The sequence below is a fragment of the Strongylocentrotus purpuratus genome, unplaced genomic scaffold (assembly GCF_000002235.5).
Source record: "Strongylocentrotus purpuratus isolate Spur 01 unplaced genomic scaffold, Spur_5.0 spur5_scaffold_8, whole genome shotgun sequence".
Lineage (NCBI taxonomy): Eukaryota > Metazoa > Echinodermata > Echinoidea > Camarodonta > Strongylocentrotidae > Strongylocentrotus > Strongylocentrotus purpuratus.
In genome coordinates this window covers 31535808-31558986 of record NW_022145614.1, presented here as the reverse complement: position 1 = coordinate 31558986, position 23179 = coordinate 31535808, and the positions used below count along the sequence as shown (strand labels likewise).

At 35.7% G+C, this 23179-nt stretch overlaps 1 protein-coding gene across 3 annotated transcripts; it reads left to right on the top strand.

Annotated features, from left to right (window-relative positions):
- The first annotated feature begins 1332 nt into the window (after positions 1–1332).
- Positions 1333–17821, top strand: LOC100887883 (peroxidasin). 3 transcript variants are annotated; one of them, XM_011674829.2, is made up of 10 exons: positions 1333–1591; positions 5424–5492; positions 6222–6293; positions 7307–7378; positions 8358–8488; positions 8895–9023; positions 9706–9942; positions 10916–11068; positions 12044–12156; positions 17790–17821. In XM_011674829.2, the coding sequence occupies exons 1-10, from the start codon at positions 1410–1412 to the stop codon at positions 17805–17807; spliced, it is 1176 nt and encodes a 391-aa protein (XP_011673131.2). In that variant the 5' UTR covers positions 1333–1409; the 3' UTR covers positions 17808–17821. The 3 variants fall into 3 exon arrangements, with proteins under 3 accessions (XP_011673131.2, XP_011673133.2, XP_011673130.2); XM_011674831.2 differs by lacking the exon at positions 17790–17821 and having other exon boundaries at positions 9763–9942; positions 12044–12426; XM_011674828.2 differs by lacking the exon at positions 17790–17821 and having other exon boundaries at positions 12044–12426.
- Positions 17822–23179: the final 5358 nt, after the last annotated feature.

Here is a 23179-nt window from a genome sequence, read left to right as displayed (position 1 = left end):
ATGAAAAATTATGTTAAAATGGATCTATTTCTGATTTTAAAAAAGGGCCTCCTCCTTAAAAAAAAAAAACGGACGCTAAACATGGTTGTTTGTTGTTTGGCCTTATATACTTGGCCTAACTTTCGATTGTTGTGTGATCCAACAGTTCTGGAATTTATCTCAGTCTCTATACAACTGGATGTTGTAAAGAGAGGAGAATCTAGCACTTCTAGATGGTGGCAGCCGTACCACCAGTGAGAATGTTCACTTGATTTAGGTGGCAAAGTGAAACTCCGATCACACCTTTCTCTTACTGAAATTTACTTCCTCCTATATCCTCTTTTTTCCCTCTTCGTTTGATCATGGACCTACTTAGAAGGTCCATTATGGTTTGATTAACCACCTTCCCCCTACTACCGCCACAATATGTTTTAAGGTTCATAAGATTCATATATAATTGAAATTCGTCGTATATTGCATGGTGTTTAGTAACTGAGATACACATAATAACATAAATAGTGCCTCATACAAAATTTCAATAAAATTATTTTTCGGTTGACAGAATAACACATAACACAATCAAACAAAGATATAATCGGGCAAACAATAAAGGAAATGAATTTTTCTGCATAATCATGCATTACTTGTGTAAAATAATCTCTGATATGTCTTCACAAAGGTTTATAGGAATACCCATCCCCTGTGCAATTTAGATTTATTGCACTGGTGCACCAAGTTCATAAATTAACTCATAATTCTTAGAGTAAGTGGGTTGTAAATAAGTGATAAAAAGTAGACATAAAACACTTTTCTGTATTAAAAGACTGGTGTAAAGATCGACATAATTATGAGCCAAAGTGCTGAAGTTGACTTTTTGAAGGGCAATGTCTACTTTCATTTTGCTGGATCCTGTGACCGTCCTTATCATGAATGATGTTCTTTACTCGTTTGCCCTGTGCACTCATGTCAAATTCAACCTTGCTCATAAATAGAACTATGAATTTTCCACTTGTATATTTTGTTTCATTTTTCAAATCATCATCAGAATATAACAACATTTTCCACAAATTTCATCACATTTTTCCAAGATAAGAAAAGTATTTCATGAATATATGGCACCTCCTCATTTAATGAAAACCACGAAAACTGATAAATGTGTATAGCCCATTCACTCATTTGGAAAATTGGTCCTAGTCATCACGTAATCACAAACTGAACCAGTCAAGCAGGATTGGAAATTTGGGGGTCTGCGGTTTGACTATTTTGAATGGTATCATAAAGCGCGCCGCGCCCTCCAATCGGTAATTATTATTGCCCATTCAACCAACTCGGAGTCAGCTAGCTCTTTATTTACCCACTTGCCCTCCTCTGCACGCACCGGTATTGTGAAACTGCGCTTGTGTGGATTTAACTGCAATCGCGCCGACATCATGAGGTGGTTTATTTATCTAGTTACACTTTTGCTGGTGATATTTCACCTCGTTTCTTCACAAGAATGTCCAAGTGGAACACCAGATGGATGTCGATGTCAAAATCGTGTTTTTAATTGCTCGGGACTGGGTCTAAACAACATGCCTACAAGTCTCTCTTCGCTATCAAACTTCGATGTCATGTAAGTATGGTTGGGCGTAATAGGGCCAGGGAGCGCGAGCCTCGCCGCGGCGTCGCGGAGCTCCCTGGAGTTAGGTTGGGCGATGGTATTCATATAGACGGGTGCTAGACCGAAAGCTTCATACTAAAATTCTTATGCTCTTGTTCCGTTACCATGGTTGGTAATAGTGGTCACACCCACTTCCATCTTTAAGGCAACCAATCACATTCTGATAGCTAACGGACCTAACTACCATTAGTAATATGAAAACTTCATTTAAGATTGTGTCCAAAGTCAAAAGGGGTGTTGCCAATACTAGTGGTATATACTGTGATAATTGATTGCCATATACGATAGATACAGTATAGGATTTTCCTCTCAAAATATGCTTCTGTAAGATGACATAAATTATTTGGGATGGCATAAATTACTTATCCAACACATTATCGAATCATTTCTTTCCTGTGCTGTGTGTTGCATGACAACATAATATGTTTTATCAAGAAAAAACTGGACAGCTTTCAATTCTTTATGCCTACATTTATCGAAGTACATTGTGCGGATTAGTGAGGGGAGGCAGGTTTTCAAAATCTATATTATAAGATATTTAAATTGTAACTTTGTTTCCATTGATTTATGCAAGCTAACTAATTAGTTTTTAATAATATATTAATGTATCAATGTTATTTTTTTATATCTTATTGTAAGCTTTATGTAATAATTTGTTTTATATTGCTATGTATTTCATGTGCTTTTATTGTGAACTGAATGTAATTCATCTCTCGGGCTGCTATTTTGAGTATTTTTAATAAACCATTCAATGATGATTAACATTAGTATAAGGTTACGCAATGCAACTTGTGTGTGATTGCAGATGTGTCGTAAGTGGAAAATGTTTGTTTAGCTTCATTGTTACTTTACTTACTTCTCTGGTTGTAAGTACATTTGCACTGATGTGTTTATAAAATGGATGTTAATTGAGCATACCTTTCACGTCAGGTCAAAATTGTTTTGGGTTTTTTCTGTCTGAAGCTAATCCTAATATCCCATTGTCTGTGGCTGATCACTGGACAGAGACTTGGGTGTGGCTATAATGATGTAATTGAGGGGAATTCCCTTCACATGGAAGTATGTTAATTGTCTCTGTCATTGTGTCAGAAGAAGTAAGTTATTGGTCATCTTGGAACTTTGTCAAAGAGTTGTATTCTATTAAACTCTTTGGATAAGAGGAAAATCAGTATACGCTCTGGTCAAAGAAAATTATTATAGATATTGACTGGTAGGGTGTGTAATATAGTAATAATAATAATATTCTGCTTTTACATGTATATATCGCTTAATACATCAATGATATATCTAAGTGCTTTACAGATATATTATTACCCCGGTCATCGGATTCAGGCTTATACCTGCATACAACATAAGCAAATTCTCCACTCCCTGGGGAGCATTCCAGCCTGGCGTCATTTTTGATATAACATTCTTTGGACTGCTGCAGGGAGATACATGTACATGTATATTTTCCTAAGGGGTTGTAAATATATAATTCCCTTGCGGTCCAAAAATATATATTACACCCATCCAGTTAATATAAAGATAGCCTTAATTGTTCACAAAAACAATTGAGGGAAATTGAAATCTCATGCCATTTTTTCTTTTTTTCAAGTCTAGACTAGGCTGTCCTCCTGTGTGGAAAGCACGAAGGCCAAGGATAAAACAATGTAAACAATATAAATATAAAGATAATATACAAGAGCTTTGATGTGTGCTACTGGAGCTGAAATTTAAAGATATCAAAAATGCATTACAGAAAATATGTTTTTAACAAATTGAAACGCATCGTTGGAATGACTTAATTACTTTCATGTAAGAAGTGAAATGGTGAGAGATGCAGACAAATAGAGAAATAGACTGTAAGATAAATAAAGGAAATAAAAGAAAGATTATAGAGGGGATGTAGCAAGTGGGAGAGAATGTAGAGAAATGGAGAGAGAGATGTAGCAAAGAGATGGAGGGCTGGATGACATATACAAATGAAAGAACAAGAATAAACTAGTGAATAAAGGTTCTATTTACGAATCAAAGTGGAATTCAAAAAGTGCTCGAGTCTGTTGGGGGGGGGGGGGGCAGACCTATTTAGTCATTCTAAATCTTGCCAGAAATGACTATAAATGAACTTGAGGAAACAGCCAACAACAATGACACAAGCAACTAACAAGAACAACACCATTGTGTGTAAGATCATCGGGAAGTATCATATTTGAACAATTTCCTTAACGAGTCTGGACCGGATCATGGATGTACTAACGACACCATGATTGATAGGATTATAACCCCAAATGCTCTAAGTCAGTTGCACGGTTAACCTCTTTCAACCCTTGTGAAATACGATGGAATAAGTTTTATTTAAATGCAAACATAATTTTCTGTGAAACATATATAGAGTTTTAAAATGTTGTGTTATTTTTTGTAGCTTTAAATGAAGATGTTGGTCTTGGAAATGCTACTCTTCCATCCATCCCTGTGCATTGCATTCTTTAAGAAAAATCACACACAAAATTAATGACACACAAAAGAAAAAGAAAAAAAATCAATCAAATTTTTAGGTACAGTAGGATCACCAAATTTAATCTCAGGTGCATCTCATGATTACGGAGGTAATATGAACGATAGTTATGCGTACTGCACATCTATCCATTTTACACATCTGGCGGGAAGTTTTTTCATAAACCGGGAGATTGCGGGAGAGCAGGAGGAAGGGCGTGGTGGCGGGAGTCTCCGGCTATGAGCTGGTGGGACGGCGGAGAATAAACGTGTTAGTGTGAGACTCCCTCCAAATGCGGGAGGGTTGACAGCCCTGCAAACATTAGCTGATGATTTTATTCAACATTGTCAGCCAGCTGAAAAAATCTTGAAAATCTCTATTTGATTACAAATAAACCAATCTCTCCAAAGTTTGCAGTTTCCTTTTTAACCACTCTCAAAATGGAGGTGCCATCTTGATTGAAATAGTGATGGCAGAGTAATCCATTGACATACATAGGATGGATGTACACGTATGGTGATGGTAATGACTGGGTATTGTGCTATTATCAGGGCCATTGGTGCAAACTGCAGCAATCTTGTTTACTCCAGCTCTTGAAACGATTTCTTTGAGCACTCCTATGTACATATGTACCATATGACTTTGTCACTCTTTTCAATAATGGGCAGAACTTTGGCTGACCAAGCAACTTCTTTTGCAAATTTGCATGCTTAACAAAAGAAACTTCTCAGCTGTTCCAAACAGCTGAACCAAATATCTTGTCACAGTGATGAAAGAATATCCATTCAACTGAATGCAATACCAAAATAGTCTATTCTATAAAGGAAACCATTGTTGTGGTTGTATTTCACAGGTGAGTGCCCTACATGTACATTGTAACTAGAAATAAAGGTTAGGGGGTATTTCACAAGCCACACACTGTACGTTCTACTCTGACATCACTATTTTAATAAAAATGGCAACTCCCATGGGAGAATGGCTAGCAAGGAAACTATGGAGATAACCTTTGTTCTTGATAAATAATATCAACAAAAAAGTTATCTCCATAGTTTTTTTTAGTTTCCTTGCTAGCCATTCTCCCTCTCCCAGGGAATAGTGATGTCAGAGTAGTACAGTAAATAATCAAATATAAAATATTTCACGCTTGAAAAAGATTATCAGCTAATTTTTGTTGGATTTCATTCTCCTTTAATTGGATAAGTAGAATATGGACCAATATTTCTAAATCTCTTGAATTCAGTAACAAGAAGAAACTTGGTGATATTTAGGAGGCATATGTAGTTGACACTATCTCTTTCTTCTTTGCAGTGATCTCTCCAACAATGATCTTGTCAACGTACCATTAGGAGCATTTCAGAACTTACCTGTGCAGAGAATGTAAGTAGCCTCTACCTTGAAGACCACTCTTCCACATAGCTCAAAATAACAACTTTTGATTAAAGGTACTACTTATAATGCTTTATATGCAGTGACAAGAAACTTAAAGGGTAATAATAAGCATCTAGTGAGTTGTTTTTCTTTGAAATGGTGTATATTAAGCATGGCAAACTTTTGTTGTTTTTACCAGTTGCCTCAGAGTCTATGACATACACTCTCAAAAAAAAATCAAAAGTAGAAAAGAGGACAATTGCTCACTCCTTTAACTTGGTAAAAATTAACATTTTGGGCTATGAATCTGTCTAAGTTTGTTTTAAACAAAAAAAGTTTCTTCATGTTTATAAGAATAAGTGTATAAGTCTATTAGAAAAGACATCACTTTGTCCTGGTGCCAATTTCAACACCCAACAACAATAGGACACTTTTTTGTCACTGCTGCAACTCCCTGCAAGTCAATAAATTCACAAAATATCGGATATATATTCGCATATATACAGGATATAAAAATGGCATGGAAGTGCCAAATCACATGAACTATTTAATGATCTTTTTGTTGTTTTATGCACTTAATATGTTTTATTGGTTGGATACATGCAATATATTGCTAAATAAATGAGAAAATCTAGAAATTGCCACTTTGAAGAAAAACACCTTTATACAAAGTTCTCTTATAAAATGCATTAGATTCATGATTTTATTAAGAAGTTGTATAATTTGTTTCTATCATAGAATTTTGAAGAACAATGCAATTACAGAGATTCGTCCAGGAGGCTTTGATAATCTCAATCTATTGACGTCTATGTGAGTATAGCAGTCACTTCTATCTCAAGTTTGCTATGAATGCATTATTTATGATCTGGAAAAATGTGATAATCATGATATAATGAACAATCCGGAAGACTTGCATAAAATATGATCCAGGAAATGTTACAAAATATCTATAGTGAATCCCTGGGTCAATCATTGTTCAATAGTGGGGTATTTCATCCCTGTTTAGTTTTGCCAAACCATTTTTTTCTGTCCTATATGAACAAGTGAACATATTTTCACCGCAATTATTTCTCGAGGAGTTCGACTGATTTTAAACATGAACATATTTCACATCATTTAAAAAAAATAAAGGAATGCTGATACCAATTATCATAATCTTATGCTTAGAAACATGCGGGGCAAGGGTTAATGATCAATCAAATAAACCACTGAAATATCAGCCCACTTTCGAATTGAAATGCCCGTCATGTAATAGAATGGACAGTGTTTGTTCCTGATTGAAACGCTGCACATACGCTGGTGCATGCAGCTGAATGTACAATCACATCTTTCTTACAAGCCACAGTGAAGCTACAACCGATTCCATTATTTTAGTTTTTTCATCAAAATAAAACCACTTCCAAAATTTATTGTGAGCCAACAGATCAAGTAGGATAAACACTGGTGAAGTAAGAGAAATAAGTGAAGAGGAGACAATGAAACAGGCACCAAAAAAATGTGTGCATTGTTATGGGACTTCGTCTGCTTACCTGTAAATGCTAATTTGGTCCCTGCGTCACGTCACAAATCTCAGCAGTGTTTGGAGCTAGCTCTTCAAGTGTGAATACTTTTGTACTGATGCAAACATCATGTTATGACAGTCGTACAAAGAAGAACTTCAGAAATGTGCATTTAATTATAATTACAAGATATGAATGACAATTTGTAGATATTGTGAGTTAAAAAAAGTTTTTATCACCATATCAAGCCTTTTGTTTTCTATATGAAGTTTGTCAATTTGGAAAAGAAATGCTAATTAATGCGCTATATTTTTTCTCCCATAGAAACCTAGAGATGAACGGTCTATCCATTCTAGAACAAACTGGTTTCAACTTGTTGACTAGTCTCACTGAACTGTAAGTACACTCCTCATGAATATTCATGATCATAGTCAGATATTATTCCATGAAATGTAAATTAAGAAATGAAATATTGGGGATGTCATAACTTTATATAATCTGCATGTACAGGTAATCATCATACAATCTTCACTAAAACCGGTTCTTGGTTGATAGATAAACCAGTAGAATGTAATCATTATCTTGAATACAGGTTCTTGGTTGATAGATAAACTGGTAGAATGTAATCATTATCTTGAATACAGGTTCTTGGTTGATAGATAAACTGGTAGAATGTAATCATCTTCTTGAATACAGGTCCTTGGTTGATAGATAAACCAGTAGAATGTAATCATTATCTTGAATACAGGTTCTTGGTTGATAGATAAACCAGTAGAATGTAATCATCTTCTTGAATACAGGTTCTCGGTTGATAGATAAACCAGTAAAATGTAATCATCTTCTTGAATACAGGCCCTTGGTTGATAAACCAGTAGAATGTAATCATCATCTTGAATACAGGTCCTTGGTTGATAAACCAGTAGAATGTAATCATCTTCTTGAATACAGGTCCTTGGTTGATAGATAAACCAGTAGAATATAATCATCTTCTTGAATACAGGCCCTTGGTTGATAGATAAACCAGTAGAATGTAATAATCTTCTTGAATACTATACAGGCCCTTGGTTGATAAACCAGTAGAATGTAATCATCTTCTTGAATAAAGGTCAGTGGTCGATAGATACACCATAGTAGCATAAATGGGTACCCAGTAGGATGCGACCGTCATTATTGGTCAAACAGTTTTTGGCGTCAAGTAACGCCTGGCTGGAATGCTCCCCAGGGAGTGGAGATTGTGCACACAGTGTATACAGGCAAGTATTGAATTCAAAGACCAGGGTAGTCTGTAAAGTGCTTAGAGACATTGTAGATGTATTAAGTGCTATTTAAAAGTGGAATATTTTTATTATTATACTAATCATTTCTTTGAATGCAGGTTGTTGGCTGGTAATCCAGTTGATTGTAGTAATGATGCAAATGCTTGGCTGAAAAGTTGGATGGTAACTGCCGATAGCTCTGTCCTCACTGGTGACTGTTCATCTACTGGAACCATCAGTGATGCACTGGGTGAGTATACACTCCATAACTCTATAGAATGATGCTTTCAGTTGAAAAAAAAAGATATTAGATAAACAGACGAGTTATATACCGGTAGCCTCATTAGCTTGAAGAAAATGGCATCCAAAGCAATGCACTTTTTCAATGTTATCATCTTCAAAATCATTAAATCAACAAAATTACTCAACCATACATGTATTATAGCATTACCCCTGGAATACATTTAAATACATTTTGACTCTTCTGAAACAAGATTGTTTTGATTGGAGAGATAAGCTTGTTAGAACAGTATTCCAGATTTGGAACAGTTTATAGGACCGTTATAACTGAATTGTGTGAAATTCACTTTCATATAATGTAGAAAATAATTGCATGAAGAACAAAGTTAAAATATCTGAATTGTTTCTTTATACAGATAGTGTAGCAGAGCCAAGTGCAGCTGTGTTTTCCTTTGAAAAAGCTGAATACAGTGCGTTAGAGAGCGCTGGTGTTGCCACAGTCACAGTCAGCAGAAGAGGCATAGTGGGTACCAGAGTAGATTTTGGTAAGAAGTTACTATACTACAATCTGAGAGATATATCACATCTCACATTTCATCTGTACCTCAGGGTCAATACCACATCCAGAGCATTAATAACGTTGACCATGTCTTTCAACTGCAAACAAAATCACTTAATTTAAGTTCCTTTCAATGCCACGTTGGGTATTTTTACCATGCACTCCATTCCTTTGAGTTGACCATGTCAATAGAATAATTTAATACAAATACATGTAACGGTATAAATATGACATTTTGGTTTCATAACTTGAAGATTTTTTTAATAATCGCTGAATTTATTATTCATATATGTGATCAGACTCAGTTTGTATTACTAAAGGGAGATAGCAATTTTTACATGCCCAGAGCAAAAATTTGTGGATACTACGCAGCAACCCATTGTCCGAAGTTTATGAAATTGATGTCAAAAGATGCACTAGACGCCAGTCTGCCCAGTCATTATAGCACAGGGCGAGACAATTGCAGTGAAGTCATTGCACAAGAACTACAGGGGGTGGAATCCTTTAGAGTTAACATGATACAACTTGTGAGATAATTGTATAATTTTAAAATGTTAAGATGTACTGCCAATGACATTACAGGCATCATGGATTTTGATATTTTTTTTAATTTTAATAGACGTTCCACATGAATGTTTTAATAACAATTAATGACTATCTTGTTTCAGGTGTTATGGTCTCTGATGGAGTGGCTGTAGTCAACTATGATTTCGTCGCACCCGTGGATCCTAGACATACCATGCTAACAGGCCAAACGAGGATGGACCTTGATATCTTACTCATAGATGATGCTGAGATGGAGATTGATGAAAGTTTCATGGTCACCATCGCTATAGAAGCACGAGGGGAAGCTAACATGGGTACCATAGGAACTTACGGTACCACTATTGTCATCATTCTGGATAGTGAGTATTAATGGCAGAGATTTTGTGTGGAAAATCCTTCTTTTTTTTTAAAGCCCGTCTGCACTACACTCTTATTTCCACGGAGTCAAATTTCACTCTGAATGGCGTCAGCTGGGAGTCAACTCTATTCCTAGTTAAAGTGACACGGAAAAGGAGTCATCTTGACTCTGAATTGAGTCAATTCTCAGCTGATGCCACACAATCCGAGTCAAATTGATTCGGAATCCGTGTCACTTTAACTAGGAATAGAGTTGACTCCCAGCTGACGCCATTTAGAGTGAAATTTGACTCCGTGGAAATAAGAGTGTAGTTTGGCCAGGGGGGATTAGACCTCCCTGCAAGGTCACTGACAGGTGGTTATCTTATCAAATAAGCTCTCAATTAACATAAGAAAAAGGGGATCATGGGGGACCAACAGGCACCAATAAGGCATTGTTTGCTATATAGAGGGCGCAAGTAGCTATAAGTAATACAGTGGGGCTTTAAAGATTGCCAGTCTGTTTGGGTCTTTTTTTGGTGTGTGTGTGCATAGAGGTTGGCGTCTCTGTAATGGTATAACTATAAATGTATGGTGTTTGTACCACTCCTATCTGCATACAGGCTAGGGATACTACCGTAGGAATGTACCACTACTATCATCATAGAGGATAACAAATATTAATGGTAAACATTAAATGTCAAGGACTAATGACAGTATGTTTCAAGTCAAGAGTCAATGTATTTATGATTATTCTTTTTACATTGTGCAATTGTGAACAATCGCCACTTCAGGTATCAACTTATAATTTTTGACAGCCGGTCATACCAGCAGTCCCCTGCAGGGAGAGTCACCCAAACTCCAGTCAAAATGGGTTAGGTGCTGCTCAGATGATGACATTTAACACTTTGAAATTTAAAAATAAAAATAACAAAGCAATTGAGTAGCATAGCTTCACCAAGAAGATCCTTGTAACTCTTATTCTTTGTTCATCAGATGATAGTCCAGTTCAGACCACATCATCACCCGTAGCAACGACCTCTAACCCAGAGTCATCTACCCAGGCTAAAGGTGAACCTACTGACCCAGGGATGATGATGACTACAGATGATTTGAATCAATCACCACAACCAAATACCAAGTCTGTCAGTAAGTAATCATTCGTGCTCTATTCCATATTATTTATCTTCTTAAAGCATTATTAATATTATTATTTGGCATCTGATTCTTCTTTTTAGGTGGGCTGTCATCATCAAGACATCATCTCTCGACTTTGTCAGAATTGTCTTTCTTTTATTTATTATTATTCTTTATTTGTGATCCCGCACCACAGCACCACCAAATAGTTGCATGGTGTGGTTTTAGTAATAGAGCTCAATAAAGGTGTATATGGTCAAGTTGATTGAATTGTAGTTTCAACATTTCCTGAAAGAACATACTTTCTTTAATCTAATTGTGAAAAATTTGAAGCACCAAACAATCTAGAAGTAAGATTTTGATAGTGTTTTGGAGGCCTGTGTTTGACTTTGAATACGTTGTACTACAGTGATGTAGTTGTAATTTTTTGAAACCCTGGCTACTTGTTTCATTTTAATCCCTCACAACTTTAAAACAGAGTGAGCTCTTACATTGATAACTATTAACTAGAGAAAATAAAAAACAGGATATGTATAACTGGCATGCCAACTTTTAGGAGAATCTAATGATCCCTTCACATGAATTTCTATAGATATTTAATCTCTCTTTTTGATTACCTTACACAATACTTTGGAGAGTTAGATTGCTACAGACTACAGGCTTTAAAACTTTCAAGAATGCATGCTAAGACAGTTAAAAAGCTAAATTAGTGTGCATTTGTCTACCATGTCATGATAAATGAAAATTTGAGTGAAAAATTGCACATAATCAGGAGTCAAGACAATGTTAAAAGGAGCATCTCGGCAGTGTATGTGTATGTGTGTTCGGTATGTGTAGATCTAAAAAAATGAATTATGTGCAATCTCATTTTCACTCTCTCTCCACCCTCTCTCCACCCTCTCTCTCTCTCTCTCTCTCTCTCTCTCTTTCTCTCCCTCTCCTTCTCTCTCTCTCTCTTTCCTTTTGTCTTTGTTTCTGTAAATCCAGATGTAGCAGCCATTGTAATACCCATCGTACTGATCATGGTGATAATAGCAGTCATAGCTGGGTATATCTGGTATCGACGTACGCGGACTATCAACAAAGAAACGACTGCAGGGGTACGTTATGCCGCTGTACAGAACAGAGGCAAAGTATATGCTGATGTTACCGCTAAAGCATGATGTAGCATGGCAAGTTGGCAACTACTGCTGGGGGACGTTATGCAGGGCTGTGCACAGGGATGAGATTCCTCTGCAAATTTTGAGATTTCAAGACGGGGGGAGGGGGGGGGGGGGTAATAAGAACAGAAATTAAGGGGATTTTAGGTGTAAATCCATGAAGTGTATCAGTATGAAATTTATAATTTGTAGGGTTTTAATTTTTTTTTTCTTGCGAAGAAAGTTGATGGGGTTAATTGACGGCCCCCTTTTACCCCCGGACCCCCATTTAATCATCCTTCTTTCAGGGAATTTCTGTCTCATCCGCATGTACAGAACAGAGGCTAAGTACATAGCGATGTCACAGCTTAAGCATGATGTACAGAGCATGACCAAGCATGCAAACTGCCTGCATTCAAAGCTGGCCAGATTCTTCACTTGTAATGATGCATTTAACAGAGGGACTTTTGGTTTAAAAAAAACATTCATATACTAGCTATATAATGTATTGGTACACTTTTCATTGTCATTATGCATTCAGTGAATGACGCCTGGCTGGAATGCTCCCCAGTGAGTGGAGAATGTGCATACATTGTGTGCGGGTAAGCCTGAATCCGATGACCGGGGTAATAATATGATTGCAGGGCCTTCAGGGAGAACAGTATGAATACTGATGAGGCTAGCCTTGGTAAACAAGACATATTATTATTATTATTATTATTATTATTATTATTATTATTATTATCATCTGTTCTAGTATCCATATTTTATATATTTTGGTGTAAAGACAAAAGCGTTGTTCATAGCTGTGTGTTTGATTGATTCAATACAAAGCAAACAGTATACTGGCATTTATGGATAAACCCACCTCATCCAAAATCTCTATTACAAGAGACATTAAAGGTAATACAAAGTTTTGGTATGAGGTCATGAATTTGGATCAAATTAACATATTGGAAGCATATGCGTTCCTACAATATTCATTGATCATTGTCCCGGTTGAAATCGAGTCTAAAGTTATGAAATTATAAATAATAAACTCTATATGTTGTATAGCTCCCTCTCAAGGTCAAGATATTAATTTAGCTATGAAACAATGTTTCTTGACTAAAATCGACCGATTAGCTATTCCCGTTTGGAAATTATATATCACAACTACATATTCTGAGATTTTCATGGTCGCAGCTACCATTGTACGGCTGTAGGCGCTATTTGAAATTTATCAAAATTTACAGGGAGCACCGGTAAATTTTTATATTCAATATTTCTCGAAAACAGAAGTGTTTTAGGGGTTAATTCTTATAGTGCTTATAATACATCCAAAGGGGCATCCAAATATATCAAAATTGTAAAGAATCACTATCCACCCAATTTTCAAATTTCCCAAAACTTTGTATTACCTTTAACTATTAAGATACACAAAGTTGCAAAAAGTGGATTTCATAGCAAAACAGTTTAGTTGCTTGCTTGTAATTCATGTACTGAAATCTTTAATTGGAAGAAAAAAAACATATATTGACATGTTTCTTTATAAATTATGATTCTTGTGATTATTTGTTGAGGTGCTAATTACTTGTACTGTCTGGAATTTTGACATTTATAATGGAGTAGAATGTAGATTGGTCACAGGTTTAAAACAAAAGAGGAATTGAATTCATGTTTATATTGGCCATGTAGTTCAATAAAGTTGAAAATTGTATTATAACAGAGGAGGAGGTAAATCAAAACTCCATGACTTTCACTGAAAGACTCTAAAATTTACAGTTAGATTTACCTGCAAATGTATCTATGATACTTTGTTCTTCATGTGTTTGGATAGCCTAGCTTTGATACGAGAGAAATATGATTTGAGAAATACAGCAAACAGATGATAGAAGCATGGTATGATACTTTCGTCTACTATGAATGTTTTGGGTTCTGCATGTTATTACAAGGCTTTGATGGTATGATGTAAGATTTTAAATTGTTTTACTATTTCAAAGAATGCATGCAACGTAAAGTTGAATGTGTAAATCTTATCTTTGCTAGGAGCAGAGTCCCTAGATTATTTGCAGTAATATTTCCCATAGACTGCATGTGTGTGTGACAAACATTTGCCAAAGGGGTCTGAAAGCTGATCGAAGCAGGAAAAAAAAGTTAATGCTCTTAAATTAGCATCAGTATTCATCGATCAATTTGTTGAAGATATAAAGTACTAATCAGTATTCCTGTATCACTTTGTTAGAGGTATGAGACAGATAGTCCTTAACTTTAAAGACAGTGGGACAAATTTCCATTAACAAGATGATGGTGAATCTAGTATGTACATGAGCTGTAGGAAAGAGAGTAAGAACCCTATCAATAGTTTGTCCAAGCACCCAAGTAAATGTGGCAATTAATTGATTTATATTTCACATCAACAATACACTTTATAGTGAATTTACCATGACGTAAGTACATCCACTTACTGGCTGGGTATCAGATGTGAATAATGTATGTTTGATATGTGCAGACATCATCTCACAAAGCCTTCGCCATTGGCTCTTATCGTGTATCGTGACAAAAATTTAATTCGTTACATCCGAGGCTGCACTACCTTGATAAGTATTCTATCACTTGTCATGTGACCTGATTTAGACCAATCACATTAATTCTTAGAATGTGGGATATAGCAAGTAGTTTTTAGTTTCATCTACTAGTATCATTTTGTTGAAAGATATTAGAAACATATATTTATCTATCATATTTTTTTAAAAAAGAAGTTATCATTAGTATAGTATAGAATTAGTATAGAGTATTTCATCTATCTCTTTGTTAAAGGGAAATCTAACCTAGGTAGTTAATTACTCTGAAAGCGCTAGCAAATCAGAGAGGCATATTGGAGAAAGTTTGAAGGAAATTGGATAATAAATGAGAAAGTTATGAATATTGGCTGAATTGATAGTGTAACAGTGACAAATTACTGGACAACTTTCCCATTTGTTCCGACACACAAAATAACTAATCTCATATTTCAAACAGTCATAACTTTCAAATTATGGGTCTGACCTATTTGAAACTTGGTATTAGAATGAATCACCACAATGGGACCAGGATCTGTTATAGGACAGGAAACTACAAATCAATTATTACAAGAGTTTGATCACCCTTTGAAAGGTATAAGGGATTTATTCTGTATTCATCTATCATTAATTTCAAGTACTAATCAAATTTTTTGATTTATGGTGTCTCTAGTGTTAGCTCTTGATAGTAGCAAAAACAAATTGGAATGTGAGAATCAAACATTTTAGCTATATTTTATTTACATTTCTATTACCAGGATAGCATCCTTCTTTAGCAGCTAATGAATAGGCCCTCCCATTCAATATGGTCTATAGCAACTCCACTTGAAATTCTACTTTAATCACGCTATGTTTCATTGTGACTGGGTCATGGAAAGTAATTTGAATGGTTGATTTGATCTGTGAAGTGAGAAAAAGAAATGCTGCCCCCAGTGTTCTTTGATCCATCCATTATACCTATTGTCGAGCCAGGTCTTGAGAATGTTGTTTCATCCATGTCTGTCGGAATGTATTCTGGAACCAACACCTTGCAGTTTTAAAAAGAAATATATAATATTATGTATTAAATGCTGCATCTTTCATTACATTAAAGACCATGTAGGTAGTGAAAAGTGAAATATATAGATGAATTATATATTAATGGAAAGGTTATGAGCCATAGATTACAATAATATCAATGTTTTTTAAAGTTCTGTCAGAGGGTTATCACCTCTCTGAAAACTCGAAATCAAAAGTTTTGAAAGTTGTAAGTCGTTGACCTATTAACTAGCTATAACATCATCTTCTATGGAGTCCGCATATTAACAATGAGTTTGCATTGATTAAGCTTGACTCATCGCCTCAGCTATATGAACGAGTTGATAGGGTGTTATGACGTCACTGGTAACTGCAGCAAATCTGACCCCTGTTGACCCGTAATTTGGAGGGTGCGGAAAATTAGGTTTTTGTTTGCTTGTGTGCAATACTGGTTCCTATATCTAGCTTTCCTTTGATGTAAAGTTATATTTTCATCTGATAAGGTCTTTTAATCAAAATATTAAGAATGGAATCTGTTAGTATACATGTCATCAGAAAACAAGACATGCCACTCATAGAAAGAGGTTTTTGTTTTATTTATAACTTGATTCTAGTGAAAACAGATGCACAATGAATTTAAATATATTCAGAGTGCTTCACTGTATCTTCAAGTTGTGATGTGATATGTTGATATATAATTCATATATAAGTGTTGTAATAATCATTGAAATAGTTTACTCAAACTCAATATTACATATGTGTGTTTTGGATAGTAATATTATATATGCTACATGTACTTTCATTTTTTTAATAATCTTTCTATGCAATTTTGGGTGAATATGTGTGTTTTTTATACTTGGAAATTTATAATATTTTTACATGGACAAAGTTGTACATCTGTATTACATATTTTACCAAAAATAAATCCTTAAAAGTCAAATGCATGCTTGCTTGTTTTTATTTGATTCGTATGCCTCCATCTACCAAGGTGTTGCTGTCTGTCTATCCATACCTCCCTCCAGACGCGTACGCAGGGGGTGTTTTGACCCCCCCCCCCCCCCCTCCCATGGGCGAAATATCGGTTGGCGCGATTTTTCAGGTTTATTTATTTTTTATTTTCCTCAAAATTTCCTCAAAACAACGTCGAATAATCAATCCATATAAGTTTTTGTTTGAGAAGTATGTCACTCTACATATATTTGTTATACCTCTACCACGAAAGGTGGGGCTGGAGGCATTATGTTTTAAGATTGTCCGTCCGCTTCCCGCATTTAACCATTTTGTTACCGCGATAACTAAAAAAAACATTAAGCGGATTTTAACCAAACTTGAATCAGGTATGTATGAGCATGCAAGGATGAACTGAAAGAAAATTCAGAAAACGTTAAAAACTCCTAGAAATTATCCCATATTTTGAGGAAGAAGAAGAATCAGAATTCAGAAGGCGAACGAAAACAAGGCATTGTCGGAGGACATCAATGCAAATAATTCGAGTCACGGTCTTAACTGACTTTAGTCTTGTCCTATATAATTCACGCATGCCATATGCATGTTTCTTTGTTTTTGCCTTGAGGCATGGAATGGCGCAAGAATTCTGAGCATGTTCATTATCAAATTTAGTAAAAAATTTTCACTAAATTGAAGTATGATAAATATCAAACTTACTTGTTACATCGGGTCATTCACGTTGGGTACAGTTGTCTGGTTACATAAACTTTTTATCGTGAAAACATATACCCCCATATTCACGAAAGGTTGGGTGCTTCAAGTTTTTGAGTTGCTCGATATTTTTGGGGAAAAGGCCCCATATTTACGGAAGGTCGGGTAAATTGAAGGCTAATAATCCATTTTTTCAGATTGTCTTTGAGCTGCATTAATGTAGAGTAGGAAGAAGAACAAATAAGTAAATTCCTCTCCAATTTCATTTGGAAAATTCAAACAACAACAACAACAACAAATTGCACAATTTACGTTGAATCACAGTTATAGTTGTTTTTGTTTGTCAAAGGAAATTATCTCTGTTTTCTTTTCCCACAGATCTACTCAGTACTCTAACAAAACTCGAAAAGGTAACAAATAACAAAAACATATTTTCGTTATAAAGAGTTATCATTCTTTGTTTTATAATTATTTTGTCATTTAGTTTTTCTACCTTTTCTCTTCATTCCACTTTTTTGCCTCTCCGTTTTCTTTGTTTTCGTTTCGATAACTTTTGGAATTTTGTCTCGCCGTATTATTTTGGAATTATTTCATTGAATAAAAAAAAAATCCCAATAATAGTAAAAAAAACAGTTTATAAATTCATTAAAAATCAAAAGTAACAGCCTTTACAAATGTTGTGGGAGACACTGCAAGTTAGTTTTTTCCGTCCATCGGTCCGTCTGCTTTAACCACATTAAAAAAAAAAATTATAAAAAATATTTAAAAAAAAAAAAAAAAAAAAAAAAAAAAAAAAAAAAAAAAAAAAAAAAAATCAATTTTATTACACAACTTGTAAGGAGTAAGAATGGGTCATAAGTCCATGAGACTTGGACTCGTGGGTCACTGACCTAATAGGGGGAGGGGCGCATGCATTTTAAACAAAAAACTAAACAAAAAATGGGGGGGGGGGTGGTCAAATCGCTCACCTATCACACGGCCCGTGTACGTAATGGGTTATTGGTCAAAATAATAGACATCAAGTTGCCTTTTGCCTTTAATAAATGATATATTTTACTGAGCTGGATTAGGTCGTGAGTCGTGACACACATATACAATCATGCCAAAAGTCATATTTGGTTCAATGAATATCATAATTATTTGGGATAAGATTAGTCGAGTATGGATGCTCTACCTTTTGGCATGAAGATTTAATGTAAGTACAATAGATCCCTTTCTCTACGGCCACACCTTATACTACCAGCTTCCCGCCCCCTCTCGCTCACTCTTTTATCTGTCGCGAAATACTCATCTCAATATCAAGTTGTACGTACATAACCTAACAAATAGTTATTTGCTTAATTTTGTATTTTGTTTTTGGTGTTTCTGTATTTTCTTCAGACATCTATCCATCGATTGAGGTACTCCTGTATACCGGAGAATGCGACATCATGATCAACACCGATGCCGACACAAAAGAAGAGCTTCATAATCTTTACAAACCATCATATTGGATTCATGTTCATCTCTCTCTCTCTCTCTCTCTCTCTCTCTCTCTCTCTCTCTCTCTCTCTCTCTCTCTCCTTCTTTCATTCTCTTTTCCTCTCTCTACCTCTCTCTCTCTCTCTCTCTTGACAGCAATTGCTAGAGTATAGGGACTTGTCAATACCATGTTTAAAACAAATGATTGAATGTAAGACAATAATTATACGAAGATGTCATTCATCTTTTGTTTTGCGACATTCTTTTTGCATTGATGAATACTGGTTTAATATCGGACTGCTTAGAAACTAAATACAAGATTTTGGATAAGCAACATGGAGTATTCGAGTTCTACCCGAGGGTCTTGGTAAATGAGCATTTAATTTAATGCTTTTTATTAAAGGGTTATAGAGCGCATCGACATCGAATACGGAAACTTTGTCCGTGAGAATTTCATAAAAATAAGTTGATTGTTGAGAATCAAAAGAGGTTCAGAATGCAAACAAAATATTTGACAGTCCTTTGATACGATTGATAAAATGACTTTGAATGAAAGAGCCGTTTTCCCCCTCAAATTATGAACTATAGTTCACGTGATGAAAACAGTGTCTATAATAATATTGAAGCAATTTTAAAACAACGTACCTTGCATAATAATTTAGAAATGGATAAAGAAATCAAAGAACGAATCGAGTTTACAGTGCTGCACTGTATACACAAAGAAAAGGGGGAAATGTGAAATAAAGTGCACTGATGAAGATGAGGAAGAATGATTTGCCTAAATCATTTCATCGTCACCTCTTTTGTTGGTTAATGTGAAATCCTTTTTCCATAATTGTAAATAAGCACATTGTATATATATATATATATATATATATTTGAGCTCCATGTGTGGTGGATATGTGCGCCATAACAGTATTCGATTTTGTTTTGGTTCTTATCACCGAGGTGAAGTGGGGTTTAACCTTAAAGACTGGGCTTCAAAGGCTGTGAAAGACAAAGGATGTGGATCTTTTATGATTAAGAAATACTAAACTTTTGTTGCTTATTGAATTAAAAAAGCTTCTTTTTTATCAATCATTTTAAACAATCAGGTTTGTTATATAATTTAGTTTCTATTTCGATTCATGTAGACTTAAACAAGTATGTTACTTGAGTATATTATTTTGTAAATGATGCATTTTGATTTTTTATAAATAAATCGAAATCGATTATGCTCGACGGTTTAAAAAAAAAATACTGTGTGTCCTTATTTTAATGCCACTGACAACAGGCCTCCACTATAGACATCGAAAGACATGGCAGGTGGTTGTATTCTGTTTGTACTTATTTCTAGCGTTAAAAAAAAGTGTTTTCAGACTTATGTCTGAGCTGATAGCCCACAAAATTTGACGGAGGGGGCGACATTTCAGGGTTTTTCCTGAGTGCCTTGATCTTGCACTGTGGAAGAGAGGGGGCGAAACATTCTGAAAGTTTGACGCTTTGTTCCCATGAAGTCTATGTTAGAGGTACACATTGTTTTTTATGCCTCCGCCACCGAAGGTGGTGCCGGAGGCATCATGTTTTCGGGTTGTCCGTCCGTACGTCCGTACGTCCGTACGTCCGTCCGTCCGTACGTCCGTCCGTCCGTACGTCCGTCCGTCCGTCCCGTTTGACCGTTATCACAATATCTCAAGAACCATTTAAGATTTAAACTTAAGACTCGGGAATAGTATTTATCACCATAGGAAGACGATCTGATTAGATTTTGGAGTACGTAGGTCAAAGGTCACAGGTCACAGAGGTCAACTTATGAAATTCCTTGTATTGAGTTTGTTAGCGCGATATCTCAAGAACCATTTGAGATTTAAACTTAAAACTTAAGGATAGTATGTATCACCATAGGAAGACGATCTGATTAGATTTTGGAGCACGTATGTCAAAGGTCAAGGGTCACAGAGGTCAACTTATGAAATTCCATACATTGAGATTGTTATCATGATATCTCAAGAACCACTGGAGATTTAAACTTCAAACTTAGTGATAGTGTGTATCACTATAGGAAAACAATCTGATTACATTTTGGAGCACGTAGGTCAAAGGTCAAAGGTCACAGGGCTCATTATGTATGCAAAAACAGCTTGTGATCGCGTTATCTGAACAACCGATTGATGGATTCCTGCCAAACTTTGGTCATGTATGTATCTTGCAGAGCTGATGAACTGATTAGATTTTGGGGTCACGAGGTCAAAGGTCAAAGGTCACAGGGCTCATTATGTATGCAAAAACAGCTTGTGATCGCGTTATCTGAAGAACAGATTGATGGATTCCTGCCAAACTTTGGTCATGTATGTATCTTGCAAAGCCAATGAACTGATTAGATTTTGGGGTCACGAGGTCAAAGGTCACAGCGCACATTATGTATGCAAAAACAGCTCGTGATCGCGTTATCTGAACAACCGATTGATGGATTCCTGCCAAACTTTGGTCATGTATGTTACTTGCAGAGCTGATGAACTGATTAGATTTTGGGGTCATGAGGTAAAGGTCAAGGTCATGCGGCTCATTATGTATGCAAAAATAGCTTGTGATCGTATTATCATTAGAACAGATTGATGGATTCCTGCCAAACTTAGATCATTTATGTATCTTGCAGAGCCAATGAATGGTTCATAAGATCAAAGGTCATGGGCTCATTATGTATGCAAAAATAGCTTGTGGACGCATTCTCATTAGAACTGACAGATGGATTACTATTTAACTCAGGAAATCTTGCAGAGCCAATGAACTGAGTAGATTTTAGGGTCATGAGGTCAAAGATCAAAGGGTCATATATGTTTATGAGAAATTGCTTGTAATCACGATATTCTGAGAACATGTTAATGGATTACAATTGAACTTGAATTTGAAAAATTTCTTCCGTTTCGGTTTGTAAAATTGCTCTATGACGGAGGCATCATTTTCGACTGCGCGCAGTCGAATTCCATCTAGTTTTAAATTAACACCGGCTCAGTTGTACACTGTTAGATGACAATCTTCGGTTCAGCTTTTTAAAAAGGCATTATTTTTGTCACTTAATCTGTCTATTTTGGCAAAATAATATAACCTTGATATGAATAAGAAAAATCGGCTCAAATGGGGAAAATTGTCAAGTACAAATAATATAATGGGTTCATTTAATTTGGAATAGGGTGCGAGTTATGAAATGAAATCATTAATTGAAATCCTCGGGAAGAAAGAAAGAGAAAGGGAGAAAGAAGGAGGAGAAGATCGAGAGAGAGAGAGAGAGGAGCAAACGAGATACTGAGAAGGAAAACATGAGAAAGGAAGAGAAAGGGGAGGAGGAGGAGGAGGAGGAGGGAGAGAAAGAGAGAGGGGGAGATAAAGAAGGAGAAAATGAGAAAGGAGAAGGTACAGAGAGAGAAAGGGAGAAATAAAGAAGAAGAAAATGAGAAAGGTGAAGGGAGAGAAAGAGAGGGAGAGAGAGAGGATGAATAAAAGGGCCGGCCTATACGTCCGGTTACATTTATTTCTTCTTTTCTTTAAATCTTTAAAGAAAGAAAAAATCAAACATTACAGAATCGAAACAAAATACAACTATTTACAGAATTATAAAGCAACATTGTAAATAAATGAGATAGAGTGGATGTGTATACTTTAAACACCAAGATAAATTCTCTACTACTTTTGAAAATGTAAAGGAAGATTTTTGTTCTTCTTCCTAGTTAGGAAAAATTCTAAATCCTCTTTGATTTTCAACTGAGCCTGTAAAGTTGTAAAATGTTTACATTAGGAAATATACCTGGGAATTTGAACATAAACATTGTGTTTATATGTAAATTAAACATTTATCATTATTTGTATGCCAAACGTTTCCTGATAAATCGAGATCGAGAGCAGGGGCGGATCCAGCCGAGGGCGGAAGCCCAAGGGCGGGGGGGGGGGGGGGTGAGCATTAATAATGAGCCCCCCGTGGCCCCACCCCTTGGATCCGCCACTGATCGAGAGTTTGCATTTTGCATTCTTTCCTATAATAATAATCTTAATGTTATCAATCCGAATAGGTTTATGTATGGGACATTCACAGAAATGGCATTGTTTTAGCGAACATGCAGATCTGTCCGTCTTTCATCGCTTGTTATGAATGACGCATTGTGAGCTAGATTAGTTATTTCCACCGTATTATTTAGGTCAGCCAGTCAGCTTGACATCGGTGCGATGATTGTTCAGGACAGAACACATTGCAACCCCTTAACAAACGTATAAACTAATTTCCTTTGTAATCGTAGATGGCAAGTTCTTTTGCACCCCCCCCCCCCTAACCTTGC

What these genes read in the sequence shown, in the direction of transcription:
- LOC100887883 (XM_011674828.2), top strand. Translation starts at nt 1,410, where the DNA reads ATGAGGTGGTTTATTTATCTAGTTACACTTTTGCTGGTGATATTTCAC. An exon ending in CTCAATCTATTGACGTCTAT is followed by an intron (nt 6,294 to 7,306) that starts GTGAGTATAGCA and finishes TTTCTCCCATAG; the next exon opens with AAACCTAGAGATGAACGGTC. An exon ending in AACCATCAGTGATGCACTGG is followed by an intron (nt 8,489 to 8,894) that starts GTGAGTATACAC and finishes TTCTTTATACAG; the next exon opens with ATAGTGTAGCAGAGCCAAGT.